This window comes from Ambystoma mexicanum, chromosome 9 (assembly GCF_040938575.1).
Source record: "Ambystoma mexicanum isolate Mex_15411 chromosome 9, UKY_AmexF1_1, whole genome shotgun sequence".
Lineage (NCBI taxonomy): Eukaryota > Metazoa > Chordata > Amphibia > Caudata > Ambystomatidae > Ambystoma > Ambystoma mexicanum.
In genome coordinates this window covers 634,454,524-634,466,694 of record NC_090931.1, presented here as the reverse complement: position 1 = coordinate 634,466,694, position 12,171 = coordinate 634,454,524, and the positions used below count along the sequence as shown (strand labels likewise).

Genomic DNA, 12,171 nt, shown 5'->3' with positions numbered 1-12,171 from the left:
TAAATATCACACGTCAGGATATGTTATGATGTGCTGCTGAGGCTCTAAACATATTGCCTGTCTGTACATTCTCCTTTGATCAATTCATTGTGTAATGCTTTCTGTGTTCACTGTGGTGTCCATAGTTTGTGTATTCCTTACGGCACAACTCTTGTAGCATGCTTTCCTTCCTGTGGGAATTATGTTGATCATGTGCAATAGTTGAAATGCATATTGATAACACCCTTCTATAATATATTGCATCTCATTTAATCTTGTATTGCCTAACCTCTTAAAATTGCCAGTCTCTTATGTTATCCTTTATTAAAACATGCTTTGCTTGTGCTAGACGAATGAAGGCCCATTTTATTGTAAGGATTGTGGGTAACCTAATGTCTGAGCTATGGCAAATGCGGATGAGAGCATCCCTTTGTTTTCTTTGTATTTTTGTGCATTTATTTTATTAAGACTTTTTATTTAGTGAAAAACAAGTACAGTAGAGTAAGGTGGTAAATACTGCCAGCACTGATTTACCACCACCAGGACATAGGAAAGCCTAAACATTCCTTTATATGTTCTAACTTTTGACTTTTAATGGAATTTAGATTGTAATCATTGTATTTGTTATTAAAGGTTGAATGATAACCATATGATACATGAATATCCCCATGCCCGCCTATCCGTCCCTTTCCCCCCAGAATATGATTTCGCTCTGTAGTCTTGTTGAAATAACAGGGCAGGTCCACATAAAGAGGGGATTGGGGTTCATACACTTCACGTGGCAACATGGGCCTTGACACTGCTACATATGATGATCCATTCTTGTATGAAATGTCACAATACACTGATATCGTAACCATTTTTTTCTTAGTGCACTGAGGAATAATGCTTTATGAGGCCACTTCTGTGATGTCATGGTGGAGGTGTGGTCAAATGACATCACTTCATGTGGGGTGTGGTCTAATTACATCACTTCCTGTGGGGGTGTGGTCAAATGACATCACTTCCTGTGATGTCACTCTAGGGGGCATGGCACTGTGATGTCACGTCCGCTACCCCTGGCATTTTGGTGAAATGACGTCCCTGAGTAGTAGTATTATCAGCATCAGAAATGGCACTACCACTGTAAGTAATACTGTTAGCACTTTGAATACAATTGACAGTAATACTCATACCAGTAATTTTACTTGCAATAGTACTAGCAGTACTACTACCACTGATGGTAGTGCCACTGCTCATAGTGGTGCCAATTTCTTTAGTTCTGGTAGTGGCCATTGTATTAATCCAAGTGCCACTACTAAGGTTGGTAGAAATGCCAATACAGCCAACATCACTTCTCATAATGGTATTGTTACCAGTAGTGCTTGTAGTTCTAGTGGAAGTAAAAAAAAGGGCAACTTGTTACTTTGCTGCTATAATTGATCTGCAGACTGCTCTAAAGGCTTACTCAAACGGACAACAATCACATCAATATAAATGCCTACAAAAACAACTACAAAAAGGTTGAAAATAAGATTGATGTAAATGTCCCCCTCCACCAACGGGGAAACAGGCAGAAGATAAAACATTAATAGCTTGGAAAAACATTACTTTTGAAAAAACGACGTCCTCTCTAACAGATATGTCATATGTACTGTGAAGTAGGGTATTTTCATTAGTGCTCGTGGTTTGTTAATTAAGTAGGAACTTCTCCGATGGTTATGGCAAAACAAGAGAGTATCCTTATTTTAAAGTATCATTAGTAGTTCTGTTCCTTCGGTGGAAATGACCAGGCAACCAAAAAATGATTAAAAGAAGTATTTTCGCAGCTTTTGGAATTTCCTTCAAAAGTACGCAAGCACATTTTTTAAAATTTTTTTTTACAAGTCTCTGAGAAATCATAGCAACTTGAGAAAAAGTTCATGTTTGGACGCAAATCAGTCCACCTCACCTTGCACCAAAAAGACAGCCACCCTTTCCCTTAATCCCCCTTTTGTAGTGCAAATAGTTGTTGATGTGGTTCCGTCCTGGCTTCAGGAGAACCTCTGTACGGACAGATCACACCATCCTCGTATGATAATAGCTCAAAGCCCCTCCCCATCTCTAGAAGGGCAGATACTAAATGTACACCTTTTGCATACTTGCTCCTGCCCTGGTATCACCAGTTGGTTCTGACAGAGCTTTCCTGGGAGCTCAGTCAGAAATGAGTAAGGGTGCAGGAGAGGTATAATTTTCGAATTTGTAGTGTTACTAGTCCACCCATCCCATCCCCTGCCCCAACCCCCTCTTCTTCACTGTCATTATGAACCTTCGTGCAGCCACAACACCTCCTTAGGCCTGAGGGATGGAGCACTCAGCTTCAAAGGGTAACTCACAGGAATCAAGACTCCTCAGTTTAACTTTCCTGCTCATGTTACTGTGAAGACATGACATGAGGCTTTCAGCATCATTCTGAAACCAAAGTTATGGAACAGCCACCAAACGAGGAGAGAGGGATTCTAGTTTGGCCTGCAGCTGTGTGCACTGTGTGAGAGGAGCTGAGGTGTTCAATGCTTGTGTGAGGCACAGGGGTAGACTTATGGGAAGAATGAGTAGGGATTCAGGCCTTTGCCCCAATCGCTTGACAAACTCTGCCTATACCCTGACAAGCCAAGGTCCCAGCTGGCCACTAAGAATATCACCTGAGCAAGAGTGTGAGGTTTGAGGTGGCACACAGCTGCCAACCTATGAACCGAAGGTTTTTGCCTCTACTAACCCAACTTATGATAATGAATGGAGTCTATGGACTGCCCTCTTCCAGCATCTGTTAATTCCAGATGTTTGTGGCACAAAGGGTAAAACAAGGCAAGAGATAAAATGTGAGAATGTGAAAAGGGTATTGGTCCGAAAGAGGCTAAATGGTAGAAGCATGGTAAAGACACAAAGCCGCAAGGCCATTTTGTGGGGTTTCTGGTAGTTCTAATGCATTGTGATGGCATCCATGCCTTGCTATGCAATGTTATGATCTGCTATATGTGGGTTTTAGTTTGTCTGCCCATCGAGGTCCCCGACTACTCCTTGCACCAAGGCTCCAATTCTACGTTTCAACACAACATGGTAAATTGAACACCCCTCACGAGCGACATCAGAACAATACACCTCAACTTTCACACCACACCTCAAGCCAAAGTATCCCAACTACTCAGTCACACAAGGTTCCCCTTAAAACTCAAATGCATCGATGCGCTTTCCAGTCAGCAAACACCACAAAAGCAAAGCCATCACGCATGTCCCCGCTCACCTCATCCACGCCCCTCTTTCAACTTCAACAGAGCAAATAGAAAATCCCAATAACATACTTTAATTACAATGGGATAATTTTTAACTCATGCAGTTTTCTGTATTGCATTGCAATTATTTGTAGCTTTTAGTCTATTGTACTCGTTTCCAACATGAGAGTGAATATGCCTATTTTGCAATAGGTTTCAATATTTATCCTATGGCCAGGTTGATTATGTGCGATTTGTTATGCTTTTATGAAACACAAACCAAGCTGGAGTGCAATCGCGGGCTGTGCAAATCAGATTTATAGAACATAATAGTCATTTAGGCGCTGAATAAACGGCTCTGGAGAAGGCAATGCCCGTTAGTCTAAACCTTAAATACTAGCTGGGAAGAGATATGGTCACAAGCTAAAATGCAGGCTATGGAGGCAGGAGCGCGGACATTTTGGTTTACCCGCTTTACTAAATTGTGTGATTCTGAGCCAAACCCTACCTCACTGACACTTATCGAACGAAAGAAATGGGTTCCTTTAGCAACATTTAGTTCCTCTTGAGCTGTATCAAAACCAAAATATAGCATGGCGCACTACATAAAAACTGCCATGGTCCTAGCCTCACAGAAAAGAGTGGTTTATAATTTGTATTGTTTGGATACAAATAGAAAACATATTTACTCAGTAATTACTGCACACAACAAGCTGGATTTTCTCTTGATGCTTGAAAGAAAGGCAGGCTCAGACTGGCCTTTAGGGCAATGGCCGAAGTGCAGGCCCAACATGCTAGTGTGGGCAGGTATTTTGGGCAAAGTGGACCAGTGTTATGAATTACTTCATTGGGCAGCAGGCTAGCAGTTTTGACCAGTGTTACTGGACTTAAAACGCACAACTTTAAACACATGCTCACAAAAAACTCCTGTGGATAGAACATATTGCTGTTGCCACTGTGTGAGGATATTGTTATGTTAATACATACCTATAGAGGCATGCCTATATAATTGCTGTTCTTGATTAGAACCTGAAGTGTAACTATGACAAAATCTTCGTGTATCGTTCCAGAATGTGGATGCAACCATACACGAAGATGTTGCTGTGAAGACGTTAGCCTCCTGGGGGCTCCTATGATTAAACCTGAAATATACATCTCAAGATATCAGCGTGATGTATTATTAACGAAAGGGAAACACAACAATTGGCGACGAGGAGTTTGTTACGTGGATGGAGCTCCCAGGCGCAGTGATGGGCGATTGAAATAACGCTCCGTAATAGCAGAGTGTTCGAGGACACAAAAGGAAATCAAACAACGCGCTACTAAGGAAAGAGACAGCCATACAGGATAGGTGAGCAGCACAGGAAACGAAGGATGTTTTGCGATGTATAGAAAACAGAGCTTACTGCCGGCACGATACTGTGTTCGTGTGAGTAGGGCCAACCGCTGTTGGCGTTAGAGTAAAGGACCCTCGTACGTGCTGTGCATGCCGCCACCTTGGGTGCCACACGGACAATACGAAGGATAAGTGACATTACGTGTTGTGAAGGCGGCAACAAGTCGTGCAAGTTCTCACATAAAATAGTAGCCTGCTGACATCAAAGGGACAATCCGATGCGCACAGAAGATATTACAAAAAATGTTGAGTGATATTTGCATATAAAAAAAAAAAAAATGTTTCACGTGCATTGAGAGAGAAGTGCAAATATAGTACTCACGTCAATGAGATGGACATTAAGTATTAAAAAAAAAAACAAGAAAGAGTGGATTGAAGGTGGACAATATTACATAAGCAACATATAGACATAAGAACTTTCTTTACTGCACGATTTGATAATCATGCAGAGCATAGCTGCCCCGGTGAAGTTCTTGCCATTACCTGGGAATCCGACATGCCCCTGGGAGCAATGGCAGGATAATTTCCAGGTGTACCTGAGAGCCATTGGGGGCTCAAAATTCAATGATGACCAAAAAGAGGCTACACTGTTAAATTGTATAGGGGCAGAGGCACTAAGAATTTTCAGAACATTGCCTGAGTTGGAACATGATGAGGAGAGCTGGGGTGAATCTTTGAGTGCAGCTAGGAAATTTGACACAGCGATTGCCAAACTTAAACATTTTGGAAATAAAACTAATATTGTATTGGAAAGATACAGATTTTTTACAAGGAAACAAAGTAAAGAAGAAGACATAGACTCCTATTTGGCTGCACTTAGAGGATTGATGGCCACGTGTGCTTTTACAGGAGTGGCAGATGAATATTTGAGAGATCAGGTAGTTTTACATGTGGCAGATCCACGCATTCAACAACGTTTGTGGCAAGCAAAGAACCCTACACTGGAAAAAACTATTGAAATTGCGAGATCGATGGAACTGGGTGAGAAATGTATGAAGGAGGTCCAAAGCAAAGTGGAGAACGCAGAGATTAAATCAGTTCAAGATATGGAGGATGAAAAACATAGCAATCCAGAAGAAGAGTTAATTGCTATGGTCAGGAGATTGGTCAGGTCAGACACAAATAAATAGTGGACCCAGACAGGAAAGAGGAGGCTCATTAAGACAAAATAACAAGTGTTCAAGTTGTGGATGGTATAAGCATATGAATGCAGAAAGAGATTGTCCAGCAATGTCAGCAGAATGTTACAGATGTGGACAGATAAGACATTTTGGAAAAATGTGTCGCACCAGTAGAGGAAGAGGCAGGTTCAATAGCCGTTATGGGAGAAATTCTGGCCGATACAATAGAGGCAGAGGTGCAGCAATGACGAGTATAAAGGCATTGGAGGAAATTGGTGGTCCAAACAGCTTGTTGGCGATCAATGATCGAATGGAAGATGGAGTTCAAATACTTGCTGTCACTCCAACTGGAAAAAGTGCGGGACCTTGGTTTCCCATGGAGATAAATGGCATAACCTTACAAGTTATGGTAGACACTGGGTCTCCATATACGATGGTTGATGTAGAGACATATGTGAATACTTTGAACAGAAAGATGGAAGAACTACAGATGACAAAAATCAATGCAACAGGTTATGGGAAAACTCCCATTAACATTATTGGTTTTGTTTGGGTGCATCTAAAATTTGAAGGGAGGAAGACATACTGCAGACTGTATGTGGCTGAAAATGGGTTTTCGATTGTAGGATGGTGGGAGCAGGCATCTTTGAAAATCAGAAACCATCCAGGTGAAAATGTACCCATATTATGCATCACTGAGAACAGTTGTGACACTGCAGAAAACTTGGCAAAGGCTTTTCCCAAAGTATTCAATGAAAATATCGGTTTACTTAAAGGATTCGAACATCGTATTATACTCAGAAGAGGGGCAAAGCCAGTGGTACACAAAGTGAGGAATATAACCATTGGTACCAGAGAAGCATTGAAGAATGAATTGGAAAGATTGTGCATGCAGGACATCATTTAACCCATTGAAAGTTCAGAGTGGTTATCCCCAATTGTAATTGTAAAAAAAAACAGATGGATCAATCAGGATGTGCGTAGATTTAAGAGACTTGAATGCCAATATTTGGATAGATCGTCATCCCCTGCCGAACATTGGGGAAATGTTGACCACCATGAAACCAGCAAAGTATTTTTTGACGTTGGATCTATCTTCAGCCTATCACCAAGTAGTGCTGGAGGAAGACTCTAGACATTTGACATCTTTTGTAACACCGTTGGGAGCTTTTAGATACAAAAAAATGCCTTTTGGATTGGCTTCAGCAGCCGCTGTGTTCAAAAGGTTAATGCACCATTTATTTGAAGGCTTACAAGGAGTACAGCATTTCCAAGATGACATTTTGGTGTCAGGGATGTCTCAAGAGGATCATGATGCGAAGTTATTAGGAGTACTACAAGTTTTACAACAGAAAGGAATGACTCTAAAGATTGAAAAGTGCAAAATAAAAAAAGTGAGGTAACGTACCTGGGTCACAGAATAAATGCTGATGGAATAATGCCAAAAGAATCATTGGTAGACACCATTCTTAAAATGTCTGATCCAAAAAAGAAGGATCAACTCAGGAGTTTCATGGGTTTAACAGAATACTACTCTAAATTCATTGATCATTATTCGGATAGAACTGAGAGAATGAGAAGTTTGATGGGCAAAGGCGTAAAGTTCAATTGGTCTGAAGAATGCGAAAGAGAATTTGAGCAAGTCAAAATATTGATCAATAAAGCACCGGCATTAAAGATGTTTGACTCTAATGCCAAGACAAGAATATCAGTTGATGCAAGTAATATAGGACTTGGAGGTGTACTAGAACAAGTACAAGCAGGTGAAATTGTGCCCATTGCTTTTGCTTCAAGGACATTAAGAGGTGCTGAGAGAAACTACTCGACAATAGAAAAAGAGGCTTTAGGTGTTAAGTGGATATTGGAGCATTTCAAAGGTCTAATTTGGGGCATTCCAGTAGACATTATAACAGATCATAAACCGCTTGTCCATGTTTTGAACTCGAAGAACCCTCACATGACATCTCCACGCATAAGAAGATGGACACTTATCATAATGAAATTTAATGTTACCATAAAATATACTCCAGGAAGGAACAATGTGGTAGCAGATTGTTTTTCTCGTTTACCGTGCGAAGGGTCCACGGATGATGGTGAGGACAAAGAAGAACTTACGGAAGAACAAAACATGGATTGTATTATAGCTCAGGTGCATCCTAGTTTCTCAAAGGAGGAATGGATAGAAGCCAGAGAGTGTGACTCCGAACAAGAAATGTTGAGAAGAGCCATTGAGAGTGGTTGGAAATATAATGATGATGAATTAAAGTCTTGGGAAAGATTCAAGGACGAGGTGTCTAGTGATAAAATATGTGTTTATCGGGGGGATCGAATAATACCTCCGGCAATTTTGAGGAAGAGGATTATGGACATTGCCCATGAAGGCCATGTGGGTAGAATGTTGACAAAAAGGAGAGTAAGAGAAACTTATTGGTGGCCCAACATGTGGAGTGAAATGGAAAATATGGTCAGAGATTGTACTGCATGTGCAGTGAGTGACGAGAGTAAATCAGTACGTGTAACTCCATTGCAGCCAGTAAACATTCCCAGTACGGTGTGGACAAAATTGGCTATGGATATAGCTGGGCCGTATGAGACATTGGGATTACAAAAAGTTTACTTCATAGTGTTGGTGGATTACACCTCCAAGTGGGTGGAATGTGGTATAGTTGAGAACAATGTTTCGGCTATCAAAGTTATGAAGTTTTTGGAAGAAATATTTAATAGAGAAGGAGAACCGCAAGAGCTCGTGTCAGATAATGGAGCTCAATTCATGTTGGTGGAAGTTCAAAAGTTTTTGAAGGATAGAGCCATTAAACACAGCACTACGCCTTGTACCATCCAATGGGGAACGGTTTAGTGGAGCGGATGAACCGTTTCATAAAAGGCATTATTCAATTGGCCAATGTGAATGGTCTACCGTGGAAAGAGACACTCAAAGAAGCACTCAACACGTACAAAGTTACACCACATTCGGTGACTGAGGAAGTTCCATTCACATTGATGAGGGGAAGGATATCCACAAATAGGCTGCAGCCTGCTTGGATGATGAACAGGAGAAATAAAGAGATACATTTAGAAAACATTGTCAATAAAGTAAAGAAAAAACAAGAAGAATATAAAAAATACTATGACATGCAAAAGAATGTTCAGGAGAGTCGGATTGTGAAGGGTGATTGGGTGAAAGTGAGAGAGCCAAGATGTGTAATGAAAGGAGAGTCAAGATTTCGTCCTCCTCAAAGAGTGATAGAATGTTCTAAGAAATCAGTGATTTTAGAAGACGGCAAGAAATGGTCATGTGATGATGTAGTATTGGCAAAGGAGGAGGAAGTAATGAGAAATAAAAGGGAACAAAAAAGATATGACGAAAATTTCATGGACAAGACATTCAAGGATAAGTTTGATGTGTCAAGTACACAGGAAAGAAAAACACAAGATAGTTTATGTGAAGAAAGGAATGACAATGATCAACCTATATTAAAACACAGGAAAAGAATGATGAACTTTAAACAAGACTATGTGTATTATTGAGTATCCGAGGCCCTCCAACATATCCAGGGTTTTGTTACTCCTCCGTGCAACATGAAGATCTTGTATCCTTTATATGGTGTTGTAGTTTAAAGAAAAAAATTGTTATAATACATTATCACAGCATAGCAGAAATGATATGCCAAAACTTTCAAGGTTTAACCAATATAAATTTAAGTTTATTTAGAAGGGGAGATGTGAGGATATTGTTATGTTAATACATACCTATAGAGGCATGCTTATAGAATTGCTGTTCTTGATTAGAACCTGAAGTGTAACTATGACAACATCTTCGTGTATCGTTCCAGAATGTTGATGGAACCATACACGAAGATGTTGCTGTGAAGATGTTAGCCTCCTGGGGGCTCCTATGATTAAACCTGAAATATACATCTCAAGATATCAGCGTGATGTATTATTAACGAAAGGGAAACACAACACACTGTAAGTTAAATTCGTCATTTGTGCCCAAACAAGTTTTATGCCTCAGTCCCACCCAAAAGTGACTTTTACTCAAATCGATGGGCCAAGATGTTTAACACAGTGGGCATCATCAGGAGTCTGGCGGTATCCCAGCAGCAATACCACCAGGATACCGCCAGCACAAATAACGCTACTGCTACTCTGATCACGAGTAGTGGTACAGCGATACGTTCCCACTGGGTCCATCAGTAATAGCGCCAAAAACTGGCAGAAAGCAGGAGATTCACCTCCAGCAAAACGCTGGAAGTAAACTTTCCGCCCAACTCCTGATTGGGCCAACACTTAATGCAGCGGTAATAAAGTTACAACCGCATTTAAGGGCTAAGGCCCAACTCGTGATTAGGCCCAGTGTTTGGAGGTACCTTGTGCGTGTGTAATTGACCTGAAACTTGATAAATGCACCCCCACCCTGCATCATTGTCAAACTAGCACTTACTCACCTTCAGCCTGCTAGCCCCATGTTGCTGGATTCCTTTTTTTCCCCTAGGTGGGCAGGAAAAGTAAAAGGCTAAGTATGTGAATTGGCGTCCTGCTCGCAGGATATGGTAAAACCGTTTTATTAGGACATGCTTGGAGTGTTTAGCTATTTTCAGCCTCTTAGTGAAAATCATATAGCCCACTCATTTTTACTTTGGTTTATTCGGCGGCAGTGCTACCTATAAGCCAAAACTATTGCATCAGAGTACAAATAAGGAGAAACGGCCTCTAAGGAGGGACACATAGCTTGAAGTTGTTTCCATGCTAATCCTTATGGCCATTCCCACCCAGTTCCTGCCCAAAATACCTCATCCTGGGTACTCTTTCAATCGGCTTCATTCACACCTTACCATCAAACGTTGCACTCAAACTGCCTACCAGTGTTTTTTCAAAGCAGTTTTCTGAAAGTTAATGACTTAGAGATGTAAACATGCTACTGATGAAATACAAATGTCTAAACTAGGCCTGCCTTCTGACACACTTTATATGCATAATGGGTGTCCTTCACCGAAGACCTATTAAAAGCAAGCATTGGCAAAGACAACAGTTTTGGCTTGTGTACGAGTATTTTAGGCATTTGCCATGCCATTAGACACCCAGGTACTCACATCATTGTGCACCTGCTACCATCAATGGGCAGTTAATATCACAATGGCAGTGCCTGACAAGTGCTTTTCTCATGCCTACACAAAAGCCCAAACTGTTGGCATCGCCAATGTTTGTTTTTAATGAGCGAGAGACTTTTGAACTCGCCCGTTATTTAGTATCAACTGACTGCTGATATTTAATGATTTTCTGTATGAGGATTATCTTGAACGCCCACAATACGCCCTTCTTCCAAAACATCCCACAACACACCACAAACAGGATGCTCATCCGCTAACCTAACCCCCAACACAAACAATATAGCCAGGCCACATCATCAAAGAAACTCAATGCCCACTTCCTGCTGACCCACATTGCCCCGCTTAACATACATAACTTCACCTGCGGGATACTAAACAATATTAGGTCCCAACATGCCACAACTGACCAGCAGTTATCTTTCTCATTCCCAAGACGTCCTCCGGTGAAATGAGGCTGTGTCCCGCGCCAGGCTCTGCGCCGCTCGCTTTCACCTTCATGGCCTCCTGCGTCCTGAGGGTATCTGTACCAACGGAGGAAGAACTCATCCTCCGAGGAGGGCACCTGCTGCGCCCACCCACAAGACAACTAAAGCCGCCTGCAACGAGAACCACAGAGCCGACCACTGTCTGTGCCAGCCCACGTAACTCTGAGCTGCTTCCCCGTAAACCAGACAGGCATCCGCTTGTATTCGTCTGCGCGTCACCTGTGAACCGGTCGTAGCAAGAATCACACTGATAACTTGTCTGCGCCCGCCCGCGCCTGAATCAGAGAGCCCCGCTCTGCATAGACATCCGCGGTTTACTCTCTGCGCCCGTCCGCACGAAAATCAAAGACTTCTTTCAGTTTCTTAGAGGCGCACCGTTTTCCAGATAAATGCGGTCTATGGTTTCAGCCACAGTACTGCAGACCCCAATCCACAAATTGTGATCAGCCTGAGGCTTAAAGCCGTCAATCCCCTCCGGCAGCGGTCCGTGATGCTCTGACAGGTGGCGTATCTGCGCCTGCGCTGTATGGGGCCGCCCACTATACGCCATGTAACGGGCGGAGGGTGGTCCAAGAGGCGGCCATAACAGAGTCAGCTATGACGTCATTTTGCTAATATCAGTCTTAATAAACGACAACTAGACCCAGCTAGCAGAGGCTTCTAAACAGGACAGGTTCTAGTCACTTGGGGCCTATGGCGAAACACTAGAATCCTCCTCACTCTAACTGGCACAAGTCCCTCCCAAACTACACCTCTGGCTGAGTAGTCTCTTCTTCTTAATTATCCATGCAGGACTTTAAGTGGGGGTAAGAAATCGAAAGGGGACGCTCATTTGGGGCCTGGCTATCAGGA

At 42.1% G+C, this 12,171-nt stretch overlaps 1 protein-coding gene across 2 annotated transcripts in view; it reads right to left on the bottom strand.

The window, feature by feature from the left end:
* The window catches only part of UNC119 (unc-119 lipid binding chaperone), a 423,630-nt gene extending 411,758 nt beyond the window's left edge, over window positions 1-11,872 (bottom strand). The window contains exon 1 of one of the 2 annotated variants that reach the window (XM_069615338.1): window positions 11,242-11,872. In XM_069615338.1, the coding sequence (XP_069471439.1) occupies window positions 11,242-11,380 (139 nt within the window). In that variant the 5' untranslated portion in view covers window positions 11,381-11,872. The remainder of the gene's footprint in view (window positions 1-11,241) is intronic. The other variant, XM_069615339.1, reaches the window with a different exon arrangement.
* Window positions 11,873-12,171: the final 299 nt, after the last annotated feature.